The 27407-nt window shown below is 39.2% G+C and overlaps 1 protein-coding gene across 1 annotated transcript in view; it reads left to right on the forward strand.

The window, feature by feature from the left end:
- kif5ab (kinesin family member 5A, b) overlaps positions 1–27204 on the forward strand; it is a 60567-nt gene extending 33363 nt beyond the window's left edge. Inside the window, exons 14-29 of the mRNA XM_056436452.1 lie at positions 1110–1316; positions 4598–4744; positions 6014–6202; positions 8229–8346; positions 11855–11919; positions 12451–12560; positions 13466–13567; positions 14418–14478; positions 14590–14661; positions 14824–14928; positions 16913–17129; positions 18785–19046; positions 19474–19538; positions 21527–21554; positions 22051–22133; positions 23622–27204. Of these exons, the coding sequence (XP_056292427.1) occupies positions 1110–1316; positions 4598–4744; positions 6014–6202; positions 8229–8346; positions 11855–11919; positions 12451–12560; positions 13466–13567; positions 14418–14478; positions 14590–14661; positions 14824–14928; positions 16913–17129; positions 18785–19046; positions 19474–19538; positions 21527–21554; positions 22051–22120 (1818 nt within the window). The 3' untranslated portion in view covers positions 22121–22133; positions 23622–27204. The remainder of the gene's footprint in view (positions 1–1109; positions 1317–4597; positions 4745–6013; positions 6203–8228; positions 8347–11854; positions 11920–12450; positions 12561–13465; positions 13568–14417; positions 14479–14589; positions 14662–14823; positions 14929–16912; positions 17130–18784; positions 19047–19473; positions 19539–21526; positions 21555–22050; positions 22134–23621) is intronic.
- The last annotated feature ends 203 nt before the right edge of the window (positions 27205–27407 follow it).

The following is a 27407-nucleotide window of genomic DNA, read 5'->3' on the forward strand; positions in this document are numbered from 1 at the left end:
GCCTTGGAGCTGGAAAATGTTGCAGGTGAGAGGGAAGTCTGGGTCAGCCTGCTGGTCCTGCTGCCACCGTGACTCGACCCAATATAAGCGGATGAACACAGATGGATGGTTTCAGACATTGAAGCATGATGTGCGTGAAGGGAAATACCATGATGGCTAACAGTGTAACTGTAAACAAACAAAAGCTCTAATGAGTTAATTAATATGTGATGTAGAATGCTGTGAATGAGCATGACTCCACTATCTTTAATTAAGAGACCTTTTAATGAATAGAAAATGTGTTACAGCCCTTTAATCAGATACAGCTACAGTAAAAAGGTTTTTCTATCTGTATATCCTTGTGGAAGGAAGAGCAATTAAAGGACTATTACAATGCAATTACAAACAGTATTTACAGCATTCTTAACAGTGGGGCTAAATGACATGAAGCAAGCGTTGGCATATAGTGCACTGCCAAGTAAAATGCAAAATTGGCTCATTCATATCCCAAAATGAGCCTGCTGTGGGTTTAGCTGACATGATGGTAACTACCCAACCTTAACTGTGTGTACAGTAACATGATTTTAAATTCATTTTTTGGCCCAACAGAAGCTGTGTGCTACAGTTCAAACATGCAGGCACCGTGGGAAGAGCAATATCTACATGTAATGACATCCATCATCAGGCACGTGCACAGATAGAGCCCTAGTGGTGCTCAAGCACCAGCCCCTTTGCCCTGGATGAGAAAAGTGCCCTTTTTGCTGGAGCCCACTTTTTTCATTCATCCGTATTTAAGAATAAAAGTTACTCTCTCTGTCATCAAGTCTGCAGCAATGCACCAGCAGAAAAGCACCACCATGGCAACATGACGCCAGCTCTTACAATTGTGATAGTCTAAAATTAATATTTAAAATGTTATCTGTTAAATCAAATCTCTTCTTTTAGTAACATGGTGTGTACACAGGAAAATATGTTATTACCAGGAGGACAAGATACATTCCACAATTATGTTTTATTAAAACCCAGCAGCCCTGCCTTGTGAATAATAAAGACGCTGCTTGTTGTACTGAACGCTTTAAAAAACAAACAAATCTTTCTTTATTGACTGTTTATATGATTGTGTCCCCCAGCTGCTGGCATCATCCAGGGGCGACAGCGAGAGGGTGCAGTCAGAGCTCGGCACGCTGCAGAGAGAGAATGGATCTGCCAAGGCCGAGGTGAAGGAGGTCCTTCAGGCCCTGGAGGAGCTGGCAGTCAACTACGACGAGAAGAATCTGGAGGTCGAGGAGAAGAGCGTGAAGAACAAACTGCTGGCTGAAGAGCTCGCCAAGAAAATGGTGGGTGTGGCTCTTTGACATCATCTATTTATCTATCTCATTAAGTCCCCGTCTTTCAAGAATATGTGGAACTATTGGCTCAAAATGCAATTTGAGAGATAATGAGAAATCAGAGCACTGCGTGAAAGGAAAGATAAGAGAGACAATTCAGATTAATTGTACAGGCAACAGATGTGAACAGATGCATCTAAGAACTAGAATGGGCACTCGGTAGAGCGCATACCTTCGCATATCACAAGATTGGGCATTGAATTATGAACATTTTGGCATTAGTTGCATGCCAATTGGACAAAAATGTATCGTGCTATGGTAAAAAAAAGATGTTGACCTTTCCATGACCTTGACCTTGACCTTTGACCCGATTGATCCCAAAATCTAATCAAATGGTCCCCGGATAATAACCAATCATCCCACCAAATTTCATGCGATTCGGTTCAATACTTTTTGAGTTTTGCGAATAACACGCATACAAATAAATAAATGAATAAATACATGGCGATCAAAACATAACCTTCCGCATTTTCAATGCGAAGGTAATAACTAAAAGTATTAGAAAGAAATAAATGTATGTAAAGATTGGAAAGAGGGAAACTCACTTCAGATATTAATCAACAAATTTACATAGATTCACCAATATTGTAAATTACAGCCATCACTGGTATTTCTATAGCTCTTCTATAGTTTTCTCTCAAACTCAGTCAATTGTATGAGATGTGGCTGGTTGTTTCGCTCTATTACCATGAATAATCTTTTAAAAAGTAGATTTCTGTCGGAGTCTGACTTTTGAATTGATTGAGGTCAGTTTTCAAAGCAATCTCATGAAGTTAATCGAAAGCCGTTATTTTCACTGAATAGCTTGTTCAGAGTAGGACGGCATTCAATGTTGACAAAGAATACATTACGGTTGAATAAATCATTCATCAACATTTTTTATCTGCAAAAGCTTGTGAAATCAGTCATTAATGATACTCCACTTTAATAAACAATCATTTCAGTGACTATGTAAAGCACCTATTCATTTCAGTTTTTTAAAGCTTTGAAAAGTCCTACAAACTGAATTTTCAATTATTGATGGTCTGAAGATGTTTTCAGCTTTGAAGTGTAGAGAACTTAAATGCTCTGAAACTTTTCAGAGAGTGTTGGGAAACTACATGGACGTGCTTTTTATTTATTTAAACTTTGTGTTATTTCACATTAGATATTTCTGTATTTATTTCTGTTTTCCCTGTTTACTGGTTTCATGTGGGCGAGGCTCAGTTGTAAACAGTACTTCGGTGCACCATTCAGAGTTCAGTACCATTGAAATCAAAATCTGTTCAACTTCTTAAACTTTGAGTTTTGCTTACTTCGTCATGAATATTACATGTTATTCAGAACTATTCAATTTCAAACACAGTTTTCAGGGGCTTTACAATGTGGAAAGAGTTCTTCGGAGAAGCAGTTTTGAAATAATACAAATTTACTTCAAGTGTGTTCTGATCATTTCAGGTTTGTATTCGAGTGGACCTTTTTAATGTAAAAATAGAGACCAGTGTCAGAGCTGGCCAGTCGTTAATGAAGTCATTGTGACTGACACGGTGAACAGAGACGACCATAATTCACCTTCTTGAGACATCTTCTATATTTCATGCAACATTTTACACGCCAGTGTCCTCTGTCCTCTCCTTCCTATCTGTCTCTCTCTAAAGCTCGTCCAGACATTGAAAAGAAGCTGACAATATAACTACTCACTGCTCAGTTTAGTCTGCTAAAGTCAGCTGAAACCTCCTTCTTTTCTCAGTTGCATAACTTAGTACGCCTTCTCTATAGATGTGTTAGCCTGTTCCACTCTGACCTCTGACCTCACACCATGTCTTCTCAGAGACGCCGCCAGGCAGTCTGACAAAATGTGAAACTGAATACAAGAAAGCATCCAGACTTGCCCTCATCCCAGCCTCACATGGCGTTTTCCAGCTCCATTCCCCCGGACTCTTGATTACAAATTCTCTATTTTCTGCATCCCTGCCGTTATGCTTATGAGCAGTGTTCCCGATTGACATTTTTGTACGTATCTACACAAGAGTTGGATCGGCATTGACCTAGAAAAATGGTGCGATGGAGTAGATTCATCACTGTCTTTACCCCAGCTTCTCTTCAGCTGCCTTCATCTTTTTTTCAGCGGAGAATCCTCTCTTCTTCTGCAGGAGGCCATGCCATCGCTCACTGTTGCTGCCACTCATCTGGTCCTTTTAACCCTTGTGTTGCCTTAGGGTCATTTTGACCCGAATCAATATTATACCCTCCCCCCGCCTTTGGGTCATTTTGACCCGATTCAATGTTTCACCCTCCTGTTACCTTTATATTTACTAACATATTTTACCCTTTGGGTTCAATTTGACGCCAGCAATTAAAACCTCCAGAAAATTATTAGAATTAATATTGTTTTCCAAGTTTAAGTGTGAGGCACTTTATGTTTGTTTGTTGACTACCGAAAGAACACCGACATTAAACATTGAATGGGGTCAAATTAATCCTAAAGCGGGGGGAGGGTGTAATATTGATTCGGGTCAAAATGACCCTAAGGCAACACAAGGGTTAAGCATCTTCCTTCATCCATCCGTCCACTTATCGTTCAATAAATCATCTCTTCTCTTCCAAATCTCTTCATGAGTGTTTCTTCACCTCTTTTGCTTTTATTTACTCATAAATGGACAATTTCAGTGAATTACTTACTACCTGTTGGGCTGAGTTAATGTTTTGACATGGGAAGTGAACCGGAAAATCATCACATGGCTCGAAGTTAATGAGGGAGATGAAGATGGAGAGGCTAATAAAGGAGTTAATGTTACTGTGTTTAGGAAGGTGGTAAATGGTTAACTATTCTTTCACTTTATTTCCCATTTATTATTATGTAAAGTTATCGATTTAACCCGAATGGTTATCATGTTCGAGCCATTGGCCCTCCAATGGTGCAGCTGCATGCTACACAAAATGGAGCTCCATCATTCACTCTCCTAGATCCTTTCCTCCAGGGCCGATGCCATCAGCCCCCATCTCAGTAGTTTATTGATTTGTAATTTAATGGCCGCTCGTTTTTTTCGCTACTCAGATTTCTTGTATGAGAATAAGTTCAGGGGTTAAAAGGGGCCTCGCAGCTGTGTGTGCGTTTGCAGGTTAAAATACTCTCAAGGCCCCTTTGTTGCAATCTTCTCCTACTAAATGTTCTCCCCTGGCATTGCTCTCTGTTTTATTAACTCCTCTCTCGTTGTTCACTCCCACATTTAATTTTTCTCCTCCAACAGGCTCAGTTCAAGGCTTTAGAGGCGGAGCTGTCTCGTATCAAGGAAGTGAGCAGCCGCCAAAGGAAACGCATATCTGAGATCCTTAGCAGTCTGATGAGGGACCTGAGTGAGTTCAGCACCATCGTTGGAAACAGGGACATCAAGTTGGTGAGTGAGATGCAAAATAGAGACTCTGAGACATTATATCCACTTCCCACAGATGTCTGAAAGGAAACAGATACAGCCTGACAAAAGATGAGATATTTTCACAAGTGAATGTAGTTTTTAATGTCATACTGTCTTAAACTTCTCAACCCAAATATTTGAATACCAATTAACCCTCCTCCTCTTAGAGTAAATATTTAAAGCGCATAAATGTCATACACAGATATTTTAAATCATGTTAAAAAAGGTGTTTCTTATTTATCCAGATCCTATCAAGTTTAATACAAAATATTTCTATTGCTCAAAAGGTGATATAAATAGTATTACTCTCAAAAGTGCAGCCCACAGCTAATTGACTGACTCCATTAAGCGTTCTGCTTCATGGAGGTCTTATCCGGACCTTGAGTCTGAAATAAAGTTTGATTGATTATTTTGTATATTTTAGTATCCAAAAAACCTCATATTTTCAATTTGTCGTAAAATGTGTACAAAACACCTTCCAAACCCATGTGACTTGTACTGAAGAGGGTACTTGGACAAATCACTTAAAACCAATTGATAACGATTGTCTTGCAAGATGTATAGGTCCACTCACATGTCAAATTATGAACTGAATATCCAATTCAATTCTGTGAATAACAATATATGAAGTGCCTGGCTAAGACATGGAGCCTGCGAATAAAAGGAAAGAAAGAAGAGCAAAAACAGAAAAGGGTCCAAACATTCAAACTGGACAGCATTGTTGAATAAATATATATATATTTTAATACAGTAAAGCTTTATCGAACACGCTCTGAGTGAAATATTAAAACCTCAGACAGAGTGCAACATTTTAAATGTCATGTTTCTCTCTAATTCAACATGTTGTGCATCTGTGGGAATTTGAGATGTTGATGAGCATTTAAAACCAAAATCTGTGTGTTTGTGGCTGTGTGTGTTGCAGCTGCAGGGCTATGCATTGTGCATTAGTCGGTATTTGCATTTCCCTTGACTATGAAGATGTTAATATTACAACTAGGAATAGGTAATGCGCATATCCACTGATATATTATTGCTGGCTGTTCATTTCAGAGCATCTGAGTCACAGTATCTGCTTAATGATGCTATAAACCTAATGGATGTTCATGGCAAATGTCAGAAAGAGTCTCTTAGATGCCTTCGTTCCTTTTGTAACTTCCCAGCCATCTTTAAATCGTCCTCGCTCAATCTCAACTGAGAGTCTCCACAACTCTTTTAATGGTCTCTGCTCCTCTCCCACTCATTTGTCTCCAGTCCATGGAGATCACCGGTGCGATCGAGGAGGAGTTCACAGTGGCCCGCCTCTACATCAATAAGATAAAGTCAGAGGTTAGGTCCATGGTGAAGCGCTGCCGCCACCTGGAGAACCTTCAGATGGAGTGTCACAGCAAGATGGAGGATATGGGTAGAGAGCTGTCCTCGTGCCACCTCCTTGTTTCCCAGGTGAGGGTGAAGGAACTAGCTGAAAACATCTGGTAAAAGAAAAAAGTTGGTAAATCTGTCAGTCCAAAGGTTGTTTTCAAGACATGAGTGTAAATATGATTTGAGAGATGTTTGTAAGTTTACTGTACAAAAAGCTAAACAAGGGATTAAAGGAAGATGAATTTCTATTGTAGGAGTCTAATTATGGAACAACATTAAAATGGATGTAAGAATGGTCAACACATTTTTGGTTTTCAAAAAAGTTGTGAGGGTTATAACTGTGATTGTAACGTATATATATGGAAGATGTATATATATATATATATATATATATATATATATATACTGTATATAATTTTTTTATTTTCTTTAATATTTTTCTTTATTTTATATGAATTATCTGATTTACTTGATAACAATAATTTAGGATAGGAAAATATAAGCATTTTCGCTTATACCTATACCTTTTCAGTCTTTCTGTTTTGTATATTATATAGAATAATATTCAATTCAATTTCAATTCAGTTTATTTGTATAGCCCAATTTCACAAATTACAAATTTGTCTCGGAGTGCTTTACAATCTGTACACATAGACATCCCTGCCCCAAAACCTCACATCGGATCAGGAAAAACTCCCAAATAACCCTTCAGGGGGGAAAAAGGGAAGAAACCTTCAGGAGAGCAACAGAGGAGGATCCCTCTCCAGGATGGACAGGTGCAATAGATGTCATGTGTACAGAAGGACAGATTTAGAGTTAAAATAGATTCAACGAATATGACAGAGTGTATGAATAGTTCGTAGTAGGCATATTCCACGATGGAGACCTCCACGATCCATCAGGCAGATGGAGGTTAGAGGAGGAGTGGGCGGAGTCTCAACAGTAGGCGGAGTCTCAACAGGGCAGTGGCGTGGTCAGTAGCAGGAATTCCACGACCCAGACCTCGATGATCCATCAGGCAGATAGGATCTATGCCGTCTCATAGGGTCCGATGACCCCATGAGACGTGAAGTCAAAAGGACTCCGGGGAGAAAGCAGAGTTAGTAACGTGTGATTGAGAGATGAAAATTCATCCCTAAGGAGAGAAAAAAGAGGAGATAGGTACTCAGTGCATCCTAAACGTCCCCCGGCAGCTATAAGCCTATAGCAGCATATCAAGGGGCTGGACCAGGTGAACCTGATTCAGCCCTAACTATAAGCTCTGTCAAAGAGGAAAGTCTTCAGTCTACTCTTAAACGAGGTGACTGTGTCTGCCTCCCGGACTAAAATTGGAAGCTGGTTCCATAAAAGAGGAGCTTGATAACTGAAGGCTCTGGCTCCCATTCTACTTTTTAAGACTCTAGGAACTACAAGTAGTCCCGCATTTAGTGAGCGCAGCTCTCTAGTGGGGCAATATGGTACTACAAGCTCCTTAAGATATGATGGTGCATCACCAATATTGTAGTGTATGACAATGATTGACTGAATAAAATACACAACAACAACAACAGCAATCCCACAGGACATGGTGGTGTTGACGTGGACACATCTGAACGATATACACTGAAACTTCCCAGTGTAAAATAGTTATTATAATCACAAATGAGAGATTGACATTTCCATTCATCATCAGACTCATTAACATCACAAATACCTACGTAGCCCTTTGTTGCATATTAATCACTCTGATGCAGTACAGTCTGCTTGAAATGTCACTCAGCTGCAGCACATCAGAAGCATTTAGTGTACAAGATGTCCTGATTACATGTTTTGTATTTTATTTATTTTTATGTGGCTCATTGTTATGAGCTGAGGATGAAATGAATTGCTTTAAACAAAAAAAATACATCTTCAGGAAGACCTATGTTAAGAATAGTCAAATATTAGGGTACATGTGATATATTTTATATTTCTACTGTCCAGTACCACTTACTCAGCCGAATATATTATGAAGGCCATTATATATTAAATATAGATTATATCCATTTCAAGTAAATTTCATCCTCGGTGTAAAGCCAGGTTCTTTGTACATCACCAGCATAACGAGACGCTGTCTTCTGACTTCCAGCACGAGGCAAAGATCTGCTCTCTCACGGACTACATGCAGAATGTGGAGCTGAAGAAGAGGAAGCTGGAGGACAGCTACGACTCCCTGAACGAGGAGCTGGCCAAACTCCGAGTTCAAGGTAGATGAATGTTCGCTATATGTATTATTATATATATTTATTTTAAAGAAGAAATGTACGCTTTTATTTATCCCTGTGGGGAAATTCTTCTCTGCATTTGACCCATGCTTAGTTATTAAGGAGCAGTGGGCTGCAGTCAAGCACTGAGGGAGCAACTTGGGATCCAGTGTCTTGAATTGAAGTACAATAGTAGCTTTCTCAATATTATATCCAGTCAACCAACAAGACTAAAGGTCAACAGCCATTCTAGGTTTTAATTAGCACAAAAGTGCTTTGAGCTGAACGTAAGCATGCTGACATGTCTACAATCGACAATGCTAATATGGTGATGTGCAGCAGGTAAACTATGTTCACCAACCTAGTTTAGTTTGTTAGCATGCTAGCATTTGCTAATAATTAATTAACACACATGTTTATATTCACCAACCTAGTTTAGTCTGTTAGCATGCTAGCATTTGCTAATAATCAATAAACACACATGTTTATGTTCACCAACCTAGTTTAGTTTGTTAGCATGCTAGCATTTGCTAATAATCAATAAACACACATGTTTATGTTCACCAACCTAGTTGAATCTGTTAGCATGTTAGCATTTGCTAATAATCAATAAACACACATGTTTATGTTCACCAACCTAGTTTAGTCTGTTAGCATGCTAGCATTTGCTAATAATCAATAAACACACATGTTTATGTTCACCAACCTAGTTTAGTTTGTTAGCATGCTAGCATTTGCTAATAATCAATAAACACACATGTTTATGTTCACCAACTTAGTTTAATCTGTTAGCATGTTAGCATTTGCTAATAATCAATAAACACACATGTTTATATTCACCAACCTAGTTTAGTCTGTTAGCATGCTAGCATTTGCTAATAATCAATAAACACACATGTTTATGTTCACCAACCTAGTTTAGTTTGTTAGCATGCTAGCATTTGCTAATAATCAATAAACACACATGTTTATGTTCACCAATTTAGTTTAATCTGTTAGCATGCTAGCATTTGCTAATAATCAATAAACACACATGTTTATGTTCACCAACCTAGTTTAATCTGTTAGCATGCTAGCATTTGCTAATAATCAATAAACACACATGTTTATGTTCACCAATTTAGTTTAATCTGTTAGCATGCTAGCATTTGCTAATAATCAATAAACACACATGTTTATGTTCACCAACCTAGTTTAATCTGTTAGCATGCTAGCATTTGCTAATAATCAATAAACACACATGTTTATGTTCACCAATTTAGTTTAATCTGTTAGCATGCTAGCATTTGCTAATAATCAATAAACACACATGTTTATATTCACCAACCTAGTTTAGTCTGTTAGCATGCTAGCATTTGCTAATAATCAATAAACACACATGTTTATGTTCACCAACCTAGTTTAATCTGTTAGCATGCTAGCATTTGCTAATAATCAATAAACACACATGTTTATGTTCACCAATTTAGTTTAGTCTGTTAGCATGCTAGCATTTGCTAATAATCAATAAACACACATGTTTATGTTCACCAATTTAGTTTAGTCTGTTAGCATGCTAGCATTTGCTAATAATCAATAAACACACATGTTTATGTTCACCAACCTAGTTTAATCTGTTAGCATGCTAGCATTTGCTAATAATCAATAAACACACATGTTTATGTTCACCAACCTAGTTTAATCTGTTAGCATGCTAGCATTTGCTAATAATCAATAAACACACATGTTTATGTTCACCAATTTAGTTTAGTCTGTTAGCATGCTAGCATTTGCTAATAATCAATAAACACACATGTTTATGTTCACCAATTTAGTTTAGTCTGTTAGCATGCTAGCATTTGCTAATAATCAATAAACACACATGTTTATGTTCACCAATTTAGTTTAATCTGTTAGCATGCTAGCATTTGCTCATAATCAATAAACACACATTCGCCTATCCCTGATGGTGATGGGTGTGGCTACGCTGTTGGTTTTGCTGGCATTTGGTCAAAAACTAAAGAACTGGATAAATTAAAATGTTGACCTGGTGTAGGAGCTAGATGCAAAGGGATCAGGATTTACTCTGAGGGGAAATGAATGGCAATCCATCCAATATTTTGAAATGTTATTCTGGACCAAAGCGGATGGACTAAATAATTGACTCTACAATCCACAGAGCCATGTCGCTAGTGTTATAAAAGTGGTTATTGATGTACGGTGAAATCTCTCAAAGTACTGAAATACTTAGAGATGTTAAAATACACTGTCAGGTTGGGGATGCATCATATTTGTAAGAGAACATGAACCGAGCGTTTGAGGTGAAATCTAACAATCCAGCCAAGTCTGGGGTTCAAGGATCAATATTGAATAAACAGCCAGTGCAGCACAAACAAAATGTACCAGTACAGATTTGTAATAAAAATGTATTTGCCTCCAGGCTCATTTTGAGTTGTTTTATCTACGTGATCGAAATAACAAACCAGGAAATGTTTAACGGTTATTCCGTCTCCAAGGTGAAGAATGAAAATATTAATATGGTCAGACAAACAAAACATCAGAGTTATGGTTGATAAATCAGGCACAGTGCGAGGTTCAAGGAGCAAATCCCCCCAAAACTGCTCAATACATCCCAAAATACTGCAGTTAAAGTTGAACATTTATCCCGTAGCAGCACAGTGTTTAGTTGACATTTTTCTAAAGGGATTAAAGGGATACATAATGAGGTGCTTCTTGTTCACAGCACAGTAAACGACAATATATACTGTAGATTGAGCTACATTGCTTAATTGCTAATTTGAGATGCGCAAACTTGAATACAAGTTTAATGTTCTGAGACGAATGCATGTCTAGACATAGTGAAACATGAAAAAGACAGCAGATGTATCACTGCGTTGACGCTCCACCGAACCGGCCCTTTGAGGAAGTGCTGATTACAATAATTCTATTGGCTTCAGAGGAGAGTTTTGTGCTGTGCCAGGAGCCTTTTTGTCCTGTCAGGAAAAATCAAGGGTAAATACTGATGAACAGCTTCAGCTCCAACACCTCTCACAGCACCAGCTCGAATAGATTAATCGTACATTGGGTATCTGTGCTAAATCCATCTAACTGCAGATATTCCCAGCACACCGATGCAATTCACAAATCAGCCCAAAGGCAATGTAAGTCGTTGTTCTTGAGGAGTTGCTCGATGGATTTATGGGCAGGTAAATCAATTCTGGCCCTAATCTACGCTTGAGCCATAAGGTGTTTGAGTCCCGGCAGAATAGATGAATGCAACGTGCTGCAGGTTGTGTTGATCACCCAGCTTGATGTGCGGTGTCATCACCAGGAACAACAATGAGTTAGCATCCGATCAGTTTAACACATTTCTATAATATGTATATTATGACACACGTGAAGATGCCGTACTGCTGTGCTGTCAAAGTCAAGTGGCTGTCACCTCGCTCATCATCACTGTTTTCCATCTGCCTCCCTTCCTCTTCATTCTATTTTATATTTATCTGTCGTTCTCTTAAATGCTTTGTTTCAGAGAAAATGGCATCGGTGACCAGCGGAGCGTATCAATCGTCTGCCCAGGATAGCTGTGATATAAAGGTAACCATGACGACACTGAGAACAACGTGGCGTAATGACCTTTTATCAGTACTCCTTTAAACTGCAGATGTGATGCGTTTGTCTGCCTCCATGAGTACGCATCCATGTGTGTGCATACTGTGTCTATTCTTGGACATCATATCATGAATGAGTTATGAATTAATCCACTTCTTTTTTCAAGAAATAGTTTAACAATTTGGGAAATAATTTAATTTGGTCTTCCTCCTGACTAATCTATGCCCCATGTTTTTTTTGTACGTTGGCATTTAAATTAAACAAAACTATATTTAGGAAAATGCACCATGTGAGCTCAATATATTCTGAAATAATAATAAGATTGTGTTTTCAGCTGCCGAACACATCTGTATGGTTGTCAGTAGTTGTGTGTGTGTGTGTGTGTGTGTAAAATGTTCACATGTGCACTCATGTGTTTAATTCTATCCCCTCTTGTCATTAAGTCATTGATATTTCCATTGGCTTCCACCTCTACTCTCTCTACATGTATGTCTCTCACACAATCTTGTACCTCAGAGGGCTCTGGAGCAGCAGATGGAGTCACACCGTGAGTCGCACAGCAAACAGCTCGGGCTCCTGCGAGACGAGATCAATGAGAAGCAGGAGATCATCGACGACTTAACTGAGTCAGTGCTTTGTGATTCTTCACCTAATCTGATATACGAAAGCAGGCGTTCTCAATTAAGGATCAACTGTAGAAATACTTTTTAGGCATAAATGTGCATTTTTACTTCTATCTCTGAGACGGGACTGTTTGCCTCTATATAATGCAGTTTGTATATGGATCCAGACGCAGACAGACTCTGTGAGCTCTCTGTGGGCTCAAATCTGACATTCAAGTATATCCTTATAAGCTGTGTGAAAATGCCAAAAGTTGGAATACATGGTCTCAGTAATTGAGCTCCCAAAAGGCTCTACTTCTCTAAGCCCCACCCAGGCTGCAAGAGGGCCTGAATTCAATATGTGTGGAAACTGCAGCTTGTGAGGACTTTAGAGTCAAGCTGCTGCAGAACCACACTGTCAGCGGCCACTGGGCTTGTTTGGGCTCCTTGAAAACATGCTCTTTCAAGTGCCTCCTTGTGAAGATGTTCTGGACCAGGCATAACCGTGAAGGAGCAGCCTGCCGGGAAGACCCTCTTCTTAAGGGACTAATGTATGTTTCCCAGCTGACCAGAGAGTGTCTGGTAACAACCAAGGAGTAAAAGACATTGGGGGCCTCTCTGCTTGTCCTGCTAGCATGGCCTGATTTGAATAAGCAGCTTGGAAATGGATGGCTGGAGGTATGTCATTGGGTCAGTGGGTCAGTGGAGTGGAGCAGAAATAATCTGTAGCGGGAGCTGTGGAAAAGCTGGTGTACAATAAATATTCTTCTAAGAGTCAAGAATCAGCAAAGAAGGGTCAAATCAAAATGGGTTGAAATTGATAGGACATGCAATGGCATGAATATGTGTGTAAAGTCTTAAACTTACCTCTAGTATCGTTATATTTTTAAACTCTATTAAACTGAGTGAGCCATTATTTATCTTTTCAGTTGTAACCAGAAGCAGCAGCTGGAGTTGGAGCAACTGCACTGTGACTTTGAATATCTCAGGAGCCAAGAGCATCACAAGAGCCGTCAGCTGGAGGAACTGACGTGAGTCTCTTGCTCGACTATTCTGGCCTGCTTTCAAACACTTCACCATATGGAGGCCTGCCTCTTTTGATTCACATCTTCATTTGTGTTCCCTGACTCTGTTTATTTCCATCTCACTCTGCAGCTCTGTCATTCTATTTTCAGTATACGTCTCTCCTTGTGGCGTTATACAGTCAATAGGTTTGTGGTTAAAATGATATGGAGGCTTAGCCTTTTAACTCTCTTTTGTCACTTTCTGTCTTGGTTTCTGTCATTCTGCGTAAATCTTTTTGCATCTCCATTATGGAGTTTAAGGATAAGGTAGCAGCTGGCTAATAGGCCTCTTTCTGCACTGACCTTTGCAGCATATTGCATCAGATGGCAGATGGGAAACAGCCCACGAGTGGGGCAGACAGTCGACGATTGAGTTCTTTATTTATGAATTATTCTTGCGATAAAGTGGTAGTCATTTGAGGTAAAGAGAAGTTTGTTTAGAATGTTCTAAAACCCTTTCTATACCCATGTTTGAAATGCATTATAAACAGCTAACATATGTTAAATCATTTTATAATGACTTATAAGGTCAAGTATCGTGATGCTTCATCATTGCTTGTCACTCACTGACAGATGTCTCTTTTATTGTCAGGGTCATAGTATATTATAATTCTCATAGCATTGTAATACATTTCAATATCATTATGATGCATTATCATCACTGTTCTATTGCATTATAATTTGGGTCTAAGATAAGTTCAAAGTAAAACAATATTTTACATTGTTTCCTGTGATGTTCCTATGTTTTATAATACTTTATAGACATTGGCATCATAGAAAGTATTTTAGCACGTTTGCTCTATCTGTCTGACAATAGATTACTCAATGAGCGACATGCGCAGTCAAAGACGGATCTCAAAGGACTGGAAAAGACGGTTGTGAGTCATTATTTACTGTCACGACTCACTTGGCTCCATTAGTGGCCACTAAGCCACTAAATACTCGAAATGCTCTGACTGCACTATTTACTTTCTCCCTTTCTACTAAAGGCTCGTGAACTCTACACCCTGCACAACCTTCGCAAGCTTTTCGTTCAAGACCTCACGACTCGAGTTAGAAAAGTAAGCCAGACACAACTTAAATGCACAACAGACTTAACTGTCTAGGCTAGAGTTCATGTAGCTTCACATGGACTGAATCTCATTATTTTATTTTGGAACTGTAGTATTTGTTATGGAGGTGTTTTTTCAATGGTAAAAGATCTGTTTTGTTTCTGTCAACAGAGTGCACAGATGCAGCTTGATGACAGTGGGGGTTATATCACCCAGAAACAGAAGATTTCCTTTCTTGAAAACAATCTCGACCAGCTTACAAAAGTTCACAAACAGGTAACAATGAGCAGCCGATGTAAATAAATCATAGAGAAGAAATACAATATTACCCTTCCATCAGTTTAAACGTTTTCCTCAGCCTGGAAGTATGATTTTGACGGTGACACAGCAGTGAGCCAGAAACGCCTTCTTGCAGAAGAGGACAATATGAACCGGGAAAACTAAAATGCAGAGTAGTTAACAATGTTCGTCATCTCCTATAGGCAAACATAGTACAAGCTCAATCAATCCTCCTACTCACATAAAAGTCTCCTTGAAAACCACACTGCCTTTGGGAGAAGGAAGCCACACAGCATAAAGTAGTTACTCAGATTAGATAAACACAAATGAATTAATCACAGGTGCACACAAACACGCTCAGCCTTCCTCCTATCTCTACCTGATACGCACAAACTCTCAAAGGTAACCTTGTGCTCAAAATGACGAGACATAAACACACACACTTCCCATCTTTCTTTAATATTACCAAATGGACTACGGCAGTGGACTACAGAGTGTTTATGTGCAAAACGTTCCGCAGACGGGCACATCTATTCCTGCTGGCAGGTTGGTGAGAGCTGCACTGCAGCAGTGTCAGGCAGATAACCAATCCTAAAGTGGCTGGTGGGAATCCCATCCACCACCTGCTGGTACTGTGGGAACAGAAGATGAAAGTCATGCTCATAAATCAGAGAAAACTGGAAAGTGATAAGACACCGAAAAAACAGGCAGCGGAGAGCGTATATGAGTGCTGGCACTATGGATGAGTTTCTCTGCCCTTGTACAGATGTAGTAATGTCTGCCTGTCTATCCATCTGCACATACGCTATAAACTGTCATGATTTCACTCATCACTTTCCTCCGGTAGAAATCTCGACTCCATTTTCTTTAGTTTTTTCCTTTTCGAATGACTCACCCACTACTAGACGATAAACTAGACCGCCAAACCTCCTGCGGTTCTATTGAACTCTCGAATCCTTCACCTGTTAGAGAGCTTCACCTGTTTGGTCTTGTCCTCAGTATCCTGCAGGATGGGGATTACTTTGCCCGATCACGTAACAGCAGCCTCTGTGTTTAAGGTGCTCAGTCAATGTGTTTTTTCTCCACTGCTGTGAGCAGCAATTTTAACATCAGCAACAAAAAAATTTAACCATCAACCTAGAATCTAGAAGGAACCATGTTGTGTTTTACATGATGGTGATGGTAAAATTGTAAGTTAAGACACAATCAAGCATTAATTCTTATATACCAAGACCAATAATGTAATTTTTACTATTACATTGGTGTTTTTCTATTGACTGACTGAAGTATATTATCAGCCCTAATAATCCCTGATGGTTGAGCTCTGCTCGGCTGCAGTCAGATCCGTCTAGAAGGTTAATTGTTTTTCCGGTTAGCTTGCCTTAAATTTGAGATCAACCTTTACCGAAAAGGCAGCCTCGTCTTTTTCAGAGACAATTTCCCATCGGGTCACACTTGACAGTCCTCTGTTTCACCCCGCTGCACCTATTTGGCTTCAACTGTCAAAAATATTCCGGTTCAAGGCTTCTGGTCAGTTTGATACTTCTATTGTTGTGTTGCTGTACTCATTGGCCACAGCTGTATCGCACCTTTAAAAGCAGTGTTCTCGCACGACAGGTTGTATCCCTCACACAGCAAAACAGGAGGATGGAAGTAGTCAAACAGACGATATCAGAAAAAAGAAAAAACACATTCTTAATCATTCTTCTTCAAAACAAGCGAGAGCAACACTTACAGTAATACACAGGTTTCAACATTGCAATGTTAAAGTAACACAAGTTGAAACACAGAAAGAATATTATTTTTCTGAGAAAACATTTCCATTATTGTATATTGTGTATATTGTATTGTATATATGTTTTTTTCTCCATTTGAAGGGATATATTTCATTGTCATTGGCATGTAGCATTGATCCCTGGGCTTACTATGTGTATGTGTGTGTCTGTGTGTGTGTGTGTGTGTGTGTGTGTGTTTGTTTCAGCTGATACGTGACAATGCAGATCTTCGCTGTGAGCTTCCAAAACTGGAGAAACGGCTTCGGTCTACAGCAGAGCGAGTTAAGGCACTGGAGGTTGCGTTGAAGGAGGCGAAGGAAGGAGCCATGAAGGACCGCCACCACTACCAGCAGGAGGTGGAGCGTATCAAAGATGTGATGAGGACTCGCAATCCCTTCCGAAGACACCACGCCGCACACATAGGTAACACGCGCACCTCATTCACAGATTCATCCGCAGCCATCGGCAGCGATGGACGTAGATTACGTGTTGCTGCATTTGTTATGTCAGTAAAAGCTACGCACTCTGATGAAAGTATCCTCTCATGTGTTGGTAGGTAGTGATCCATTGAATCACAGGATGTTAAATGGTAAAAGTCGAATGGAGACAAATGTCTAAATCTACTGGTGAGATTCATTTAAATTAAGATAGGACGTATTTTCGAAGTCAAACAATGTAAAGTGTAAAACCTCTCCACCAACGTACCGCTGAGGTTGCACATGTCAACACTCTGGCTGCATCACTTCATCTTATTCTTTGTCTTTGTACTACACCTTGAGAAAAATCATTTGTCCCTTTCATGTCTCCGCTGTGCGATTTTCACCACAGGCAACATTCGTAGTTGAATTTGCATCATCTGTCATCTCTTCACGTCCTCGTGCATGAGCCAGATGAGATTTCAGCCATTCTTGTTCTATATTCAGGAACTGAGAGTCCCAAAGACTACTCTAGCAACCATTTATATGTTTGATAACTCAATTCAACAACATGTGTGAGTTTCTGTAAAAAGTGACAATATTTATGATAATACCTAATGATTATGTTAAAATATTTGCAGTTATAGTTGTGATGGTTGGCTGGAATATTTATAAGTATTTACGCACTGAGCTCCTCTGAAAAAAAATCCAATTCATTAGAAAAGCAATGTAATCCATTTTAATCACGAAGACTTGCTCCATCCAATTGCGCTCATACGTTTGAATTCTGTGCGAAATAATTGCAAGACGACCGTGCAGCTGTGAGAAAATTAGCAATTGATTTGAGTGTTTTTAGAATAAGGATTTTACTTGAGGACTAAAGTGACTATCTGATACTACATTTTGCCATTTCTTTTTGAGAAATTATTCAGTTTTTTTATGTATTGTTCAGAGTTTTCTTCATTATTCATAGGAATAATTAAGATTTTTTGGGAAATAGAAAGGCTTCTTTCCTCTCAGCTGGTGAGGTGTGTCGGGTTTGATTGACAGCAGCTGGCAGGCTGCCAGAGTGCCGCTGTTAAACCGCAGTGAGCGAGAGACAAAGTACACAAACTTGTGCTGCAGCCTGCATGTCATGGACAGACAGCGCAAGACGTGTGTTCATGTGTGAAGGTTTGATCAGAGGGATGCTGTGTTGATAGAGAGGGGACGTCACTGCTTTAAGCAAGCTTTGATTGGCTGTCTGGAAACAAGGTCACCATCTGGATACCGGAACGCTATTCTCTCAAATCAATGGAAGACTAAAGCCACAAAATAAAGAGAAAATGTATATGCAGGAGCAGCAAAATAAAAATGTATTAAAGTTTCACTTTGATATATATATATATATATATCAAAGTTTCAGTCAAATTTATATGTATTATTTTAATATATATATATATATATATTATTTTAATATATATATATATTATTAAATTATAAATTATATAAATTATAAATACATTCTTATTTTATTTTATTTATATATATATGTATTATTTTTGTCTACAGACGACTGTGTAACAATATTCCCTGTGGGAAGTAAATCCACAAATATGATGTTTTTGTCTTTTCTGGATGAATGGATCAGTCAATAGATCAATTCTGTTTTATCGCTAACAGCCAAGCCCGTGCGTGCTGGCCACTACCCACCGTGCTCTCCCAACCACCCCTTCTTCGTCCGAGGCCACAGCGATCACCACGTTGCCTTCTGCAAAGCTGATTTCCACAACATCAACGACCAACAAGCAGCTGCTCCTGCTGCATCTGCAGCACCAGAGAGTGAGTCCAGGTTTCCCGAGGCCAGCTCCAACCGGAACAGCCCCACCAAACAGCTCGACCCCCAAGACAACGATTCACAAGACAACGATGCTCAGGACAACATGTGAGTGACCTCGTGGAGTAATACACAATCTTTGTACATAACGGTTTGGACGACTAAACTTAAAGTCCACTTACTCATTTTTTTGTAGAAGTTTTAACCCCAGTGCAGTTTTCATAACAATGATCCCCTGATGTGGACTGTGAAATGCAGTGAATGCTCCAGAAGCAGCTCCACTAGAAAATGGAGTCAAGATTATTTTGTCAAATGTTTTTTAAGCTTTTTGACATTCCGGCGTGTTACAGTTCGGTGTGACCTTGTCTCTGTTCTGAAGTTTGATTAATCATTTAGTGGCTGAGTGAACACTTGGGTACACTTGTATTTTACAGTTTGTATTGCCATTTTATGTTATTGGTATGTAGAGATCAAGAGTTGGATTCATAAATCCCACTGTTACATTGACATGAATGCCTCTTGCTCCTGTTTGTAGGGTTCGAGCTGAACCACCGAGCCGAGCAGACAAGAGCACCGCGGAGATGCTCGACTCAGAGAACGGTGAGTCCTGCTCAGATGATGGCATTTAAAAGAATGAGATGTTGTATTCTTGGTAGTTGCCATTATTCCATCACACCAGCCTTCCTGTTTGATTGTTGTGTTATAATCGTGTAAAGTGGTGGCTGTTTACAGTAATTGCCTTGCTGCTAAAATAACAATTCAGCCCGCTGTGTCTCTTTTTTCTTTCGTCTTCATGTAATGGGCTCATAGTCGGCATCTGGATTGTTATTCATTGGTGTGTGAGGGAAAGGTTTTTTGGATAGGTTAACTGTCTTAGAAAAAAATGTCCAATCATTTCCAGGAATTCAATAAGGATAGGAGGATTCTGCTGCTGCATGCCTCCTGGGGCTTTTCTGCACCTTTGTGTGTGTGTGTCTGCTCTCATCAGAAGCACTCTTGAGGAGCTAGATTAGGCTTGCAGTGTCATTACTCAGCCAGACAGATAACCTGCCAGACAGGCGGAGTGCCCACCTCAGACTCTGACCCAGTGATGGCAGCTGTGGAGTTGTGTAACAACACCAGGCCTTTTGGATCCTCCAGTAAAATCAATACGAGTTGCAAACTGGGTCAGAACCAATATATCGATCTGCTGCGATACTACCGACCTTTTACAGCTATTAGAGATGTTATCTGGAGAACCCTTCAAGAATTTAATCAGACTGGTTTTAGTTATTGCTTCCCGTGATGCAGTTTCAGAAGGTTTTCACCGCTGCCAACAAGACCGTGTTGAGGAAACACCAGACATGTGTCTCTTTTTGGCATAAAAATACTCAACAGCTGTTCAGATGATTTGACTGGTCTCAGAAGATTAGTGTGATTAGTGTTTTGCTTTAATTTATTATGTTTTTTTGCATTTAATTTTCAATATTATTTAGTATTCTTAGCCATAGTGGAGATATGGCATTTTTTTGGAAAGGATGTGCTTGTGCACTTTAATGTATTGTGAAGTAAAACTCAGAGGGCAATTTCCTTCTGGTCCGTCACTGGTAGTTTTCTCTCTGGGATATGATTCTACTCGGTGTTATGCATTTCAATAAGAGCTTATGGGAAAGTGAAAACTCAAAGCCAAATACTTCTGCTAGTCATGCACCCCAAATGTCTTTTTCTGTGTTTGTGTCTGTGGAGGTGTCGCCTTGACAGTTCCTGTTCGGATAAGCTTTTCATTAGCCGAAGAGATTAAACTGAGCAGCTTTACAATCTAGTCTTGCAAGACTCCTTGATTATAGCCAGCTCATTAAGTTATAGCACATAAATTATGTACGCTTTCTTCCATGAATAGCAATGCATTTCTGGAGATTGATCAACAGTTTGATACGTCATATAAAAAGCAAAGTGAATATTTTGTATCAGGGTAGTTTCGAGGAAAGCCAGTCCTCATATTTGTAGTTCTACAGTAGCTGCATGAGGAGGAGGACTTTTGATATTGCACATCAAAACACCTTAAAAATGTATTCAGATAATCCACAGAATGTATCTATAGGATTCATTGTGCTTTAATGCAACACAGCTCTCTTGGTGGGAGGACTTCTTTAACGCTCTTAGCACTATTTGTGCCAGTCATATCGTATGCAAGTGAGAAATGGTGGTTTGTTCAAACATTGTACAATTACTCATGTTGCCATTTTGCTGACAAGCAAGCTCTGGCAGTCGGGCAAATAAAATCCTCTCCAGAATAACAACAGCATTGTTCATTGGTTCAAACGGCATGAAATTGAGCTGATTGAGTCAAAAGACCAGAATAATGCATTCTGTTTTTTTTAAATGACGCACAAACTTGTATTCACTCATTTGTGTTTGAGGACTTCTTGTTTGAGAACCAACACAAACGGCAGCTGCTTGTATCAAAGACATCTATCTCCAATGGCTTTGGGCTGTTTCAGTGAAACCCACCTGTGTCTGTGATGAACACACTTCTTCCCTAATTTACACATCACCGATCCTCTCACGAGCACCTGCCTGCCTCCTCATGCACCTCTTTCTGTCCGCAGGAAACACCACAGATATCAATGACAACAGGTAAGACTCCTGCCCCCTCTTTAAGGAATGTAAAACACACCCTGATGGTTGTTGTCGTCGCTTCCATGTTGTCAGTCATGAGCAGAATTAACCTCTAAAATGTAACTTTGGATGTCATTTGGGACTGATGGGCTAACAACAGCTCGGCTTCAACTGAAGAGAATCAGCTGTCAGTTTCAGAATGAATGGCAGAAATAGAGCGAGATGAATAAATGTAATACTCTAGCATGTTTGATAAAAGTCAATTACTGGCAAAGAACAGGTTGAAGTATGTCATTGCAACCCTCACCTTGCATGCAGCTGTATTTTAAGACTAATTACTGTAACATTACTGATCTGCTGCCCTCACTGCTGTGTCTCTCTGCTCCATCGCTGCCCCCTTGTTGCTGTCATTGCTCCTGCTGCTGCTGCCGCTGTGTCTGTTTGACGGTTCTGTGGCCGCCTTTGATTCTGGTGCGTTGGATAGCGCGTGTCTGAATATAAATTCTGTGTCCAGAACTGACGTCTGTGACAATCAGGACCCGGCCAAACTGTACAGCCTGCAGCCGGAGGCCTCAGCCAGCTAATAGTCCTGGGCAGGTAAGAACACAGGAAAACAAATGTTCTATGTTTCTGTTAAAGAGCAGAACATTATAGCTTTGACATAACATCAGAAAAATACACCTGATCTGTTCAATATTTATTATATATGTAACATAAATAATAGATGAGGTCTTGAAGCTTGTTAGTTATAATTGTTCTATTTGTTCTGAAAGTAAGGACTCAAATAAATGACCACCTTTTAAAAGAAACTGAAGGCTTTTGTAATAAGGATAAACTTGCGCTCTTTACTACTGATTTTTATGCTTTTTCAATTCAAATAGCAGACAGTCGTATGCTTTTACAGACGTGCTTCTATACTCAATTTGTACACATATATTGTGTGAAAAGCTCGCCTCAAATGGCAACATTACATTTCAGTGATTGGATATCGATTCACATGGATACATCCTTTAAATTCATCTGAAGGTTTTTCTCGAGAAGCACAGCTTACACGAAAATCTCAAATGATGTCGGCGTCATTCCTCACAAGGAACTGTGGCTCGCAAACTGCAATTACATTTGTGAGACCTGCCGAGATCTTGAACGCTCGATTGCAAGTATGATGTTTGTTTGGATTATTGGAACAATTACAAATAATCTGGAGAGGTATGAATCAGGATGTTGTAGCTTTCTCTGCTGCTTATCAAACTTTATCTGAATAAATTCCATTTGAAACAGAATATTTAAATGGAATAATAGAGAAGATAGATAGATAATAATCGGGATTTTCCTTTTTCAAACATATCCAGCAGTTAATTTATCCTATTACAACTCTATTACACTCTTGATTATGTTGGTTTGGGAGCAGACCTTGTCTTACGAAATATCATTATGACTACAGAGTGTTTCAGGTCTCAGCCCTGAGGTGCTGTGCAGAGATTACAACACTAGCAGTGGCCAGGGAACGCTTTGTTTTCTTCTTTCCCACAAATACCCAAACTCACAGAGTTCACGGTGGGACACTTTGCACAGAAATACCCAACAAACGGATCAGCACCACACACTCTTTTAACTCACTCTCTCATAAATCACAGCGAGGGTCAAAGATCATACAATAATATTACAAATATTCCTCTGAGAAATACATAAAGGAGAAAGAGGAATTAAATGACCGGTGCCTCTGGGCTTTTTCTTCATCTCAACTCATTCGGTTGCCTTTTTCATGTTTTCAAGTGAATATTATTCACCACTACTTATCAAAGGAATGACAGTAAATTAATTTGGAAACCGTGGACCTAATTTGTAGAACTAGTTTTGCACAGTACTGGTGAATTTGACATGATATGTAGTATAAATGTATCTGTACATGCAGTTGCAACTCTAAGTGAAAACACCAGAAATAAAATGATTCGAGACATTTTCCTTCTGGCAATGTTGCCATAACTCACTGGCTGCTCTTTCTTTCTCCCTGTTACTCACAAATGTATCTGACTGTTGCTTTTTTTCTCTGTCTCTCTGTCTCTCTCTCTCCCTCTCCCTCTCCAGGCAGAAGTTTTTTCCTGAGGCCTCCTCTGTAAATCTGCATGCAGTTGATCACTGTCCTCCCCGTCTCTCCTTCCTCTCTTATCCTCACCTGCTGTAAACAGACCCCCGCTCTCTCCAGTGTCCCCTTCCCTTCCCTGCTTGCTTCCCTTCAATCTCGTCTCCTTCCTTTACACGGATGTGGGCTGTGTGTTGGTATCAGTATGATCCATGGCATGCACCGCATCTCAAATGTCTCACTTGGCAGCTCACACCTGTATTGCTGCACTCTCTCCCATGAAGGTGTGGAAGAGAAGGTACAGTACTGAAGGTAACCGCTAGGGGGTGCTGTTTGTCTCAGTAAACAAAAAGGCAACAGTACAATTAACAATAAGTCTAAATCACTCTTACTATCATTAGACATGCTTATGGATCTGAAAACGCAACAATGAACCTCAAGATTACTTAGCTAATATTTATACTTTATGACTGTGCATGTTATTGTTTAATGTTGGTCTTCAACACATCAAATAGTAAGGGAGCAACTGAGTCCAGATTACCATGAAATATTTTAGTCTAAAAGTAAATGTAAATGGGGAATTCAATCTTTAAAAAATAGTTGTGTTTAATGGATAAGGCTGTTACTGTTATCTGTTTGTTGTTAACAAATCTCATGAGATACGCAAACTAACAAGGTATTACTGTGTGTCAGTATTTTCGGACTTCCCCAGCCTGCTTGCGGTTCTCAGTCTCAAGAAAACTGAAGATGTAAAGGTTTAAAAACAGGCTTTGGATACATTGTTTATTTTTTTTACCAAAAGGCTCTGTAATTTCCTTAAAAATATAAGGCTATTCTTTTTCAAACAGGAGTAAATAGTGAATTTATCGCGGACCATTTTCAGCTGTGGATTAATACACATTTGGTGTTCTAGTGAGTTGTTACAGCAACAGGATGGAGTGGGTCTGAACATATACTGCAGTGCCATCAGGCTTACTCCAATACTGTATGATGATTTTTTCATTTTTTAGAAGCAGTTTCATATCGTCACAATATAGTCCATAATGTGTTTTCACATTTAGACTGCAGTTGCCACGCAGGTAGACCAACCAACAGAAGACAAACTAAACTAAAATACAGATATGCACACCGGCCATTGTTGAAACTTGGCCGAGCCTTAACTTAGACACCAGACAATTCCTCACATTTGACCTTTTCTTAAAATAAATAAATACCCTGATTTCCATGTATAGCCCAACAAGTTATAGATAACACTTTTGGTAAAGACCGCGTCAATTACAGAGCTTCAGATGACTTCTATCATGGCATCTTCTAACCAAGCACATACACATTGTGCTAGGTGAGGATGTTGATCAAAACATTCTTCACTCAAATATTTAGTCGCCTCTGTTCTCTGACCGTTGGTCCACTGCACTGGTTACAACTAGTCTGGAAGGCAACCTCGTCTGAACCACCAGGACAGTCAAAAAGTAAAAACACATGATTTATGATTGTTTTTAAAGGACTGATTCTGTCCTAGTAGAGAGACTTTAAACTGTAAATCATCCATACAAAAAACAGCCTGTCAGGGTTCATCCGTGAGATATTCAGTCATTGTCATGACAACTAAAAGCATGGCAAAGTGGAAAAAAAGAATTGTGTAGCAAATATTTTTATACTGCTAGTTCTAGTTTAAAAGAATATATATATTTAATATATATATACATATATATATATATGTATATACATATACAATATATATACATATATATGTATATTTATACAGTATTTACCAATCGCTCTATTTAAAAAGAAAAATTTAAATTTGCTTTTAATCAATATAGCTATTAAGAGTCTATAGCAGTTGCTGAATGTGAAGCATTTGTTTTGATGTGTGCTTTGAATGTTTGAAAATCAGATTTCCAGTGTTTTATCCTTGAGTGCAAATGTATGTAGCTGTGCAGCTGCCATTCCAATATTTTTGATAAATCCTACGGTTCTCCATGAAGCACCTCCGATTGAAACCAAAGCCCTGATTGTCGTGATTGATTTAAAGAGGTCTATGTGTGCTCTGACAGAGAGGTTACTGTCGGTTATCAGCTGGTGTAGTCATGTCTCATTCCTCTGACTCACACACAGATCGCTTCATCAGACAAAGGGGGGTTGACCTTTGACCCCAAATTACAGCAGCATCACATACACCGTGTTCCTTGGGTGCGTTCGATGTTATCTGAGCAGATAAGTTCATTGACTGTATGAACACACACGCCGATGGTCACGCCGCCCTTCAAACTCTCTCGTTGAGCTCCTGATCAGCCAGTCAGGATGAGAGAGTCAAGGATGGTGTGTGTGTGTGTGTGTGTGTGTGTGTGTGTGTGTGTGTGTGTGTATTTTGGGAGACATGGAGCTGTATCTTCCTCGCAGAGTCTCTCACTCTTTTGACTTAATGCGATTCTTTTAATAAAGCAAATCAGTAAAACTTTAGTTTACAGCTTGCAAAGTACAGTGTAGATATTTTTGTGATACGAATGGTGGACTTACCGGGGAAGCACAAGGGAAGAAGTACAAAAGAGAGTTACACATCTGTATTTCAGGGAGGAGAGCTAGTCATTAATTGTACTTAAAGTACGTATTTAATTAACTAAAGGGGACCGACAGACTTGAGGCCTTTAGACACCGGGAGCGTGCACACACTTGAAAAGAGGGATGGATTCAAAAACTATATTACTGTTCTTCAGTATCTTATCATGGTATAACATTTTTTATTTTTTATTTAGAGCCACAGCTGTAAATGCTGTAAAGCCCAATGTTTTCTTTTTCAGGGACATTAAATGTACACCATATTAATCATTTATAAGTTCTCTGCATTTGAATTGTTCATTTGAATAATTCCCTCCCCAGATGTGTCCCGTGAAGTTACCATTTTATTGATACCGTTTACGTACTAAATCATTACGTTACATTGTGGCCTGTAATGTTAGGCGTTACTGACAGTCCCCTCTTCTATTCATATTGAGGCTAATCAGATATGCATGAAGCACTTTGTCACATTATTTTCTTCATGCTTTCTCTCTGTGTTCTCCTTCACACGACTTTACATTGAGTATCTTGAGCAGCTGTTAAGTTTGTCTTCAACGGGTCACAAAGGACATTGAGAAATAGTACACTATCATAAAAGTTACGTGTGTTTGCATAACCTAAAGAAACCTTTCATTCAATGTGACCAGCCTTTTCTTTTTATCAATTTGCTGTTAATGAATGAAAACCACAGAGAAAAACAACTATTCCTGTCGTGCCCTGTTGTTGTGTACTGAGCTCTACATGTCTGGGTGAGTGGAGAGTTTACTTTCAGTCATTGTAAGCTAACTGAAAATGTTCTGGCAAGGTAGTAAAACTGTAGCTGAAATATGCAGAAATATAACTATGACAAGAGTGGTAGGGTGGTAAAAAAAAAACAGATGCAAAAATGTCTGTTTGTTTGTACCCGTGTGCGTTGTTTGGTTTGTTTATAGCGTGGGATTTAGTGCATGCAGTACTTCTGTAGCTGCTGAGAAACAGTACTGTTATCTCCTTTCAATAAAGATGATCCTATGTCGTACCATTATTAAACTGTCTGCTTCTTATTCTGCCACTTTAGTCATATGTGTGGTGTTTACCGCGAAGCTGTGAGCAGATGTTGACAATCCAATGTTTCGTGAAAATAAATGCAGACACCCCTGACAAAAACATTGCTTATCATGTGCTAATCAATTCTAAGATGTTACGCTATTTTGTGTCCATACCAAGTCTTCTTTGAGATTGGCAGAGAAAAA

Source organism: Pseudoliparis swirei, chromosome 18 (genome assembly GCF_029220125.1).
Source record: "Pseudoliparis swirei isolate HS2019 ecotype Mariana Trench chromosome 18, NWPU_hadal_v1, whole genome shotgun sequence".
In the NCBI taxonomy this organism is placed as follows: Eukaryota; Metazoa; Chordata; class Actinopteri; order Perciformes; family Liparidae; genus Pseudoliparis; species Pseudoliparis swirei.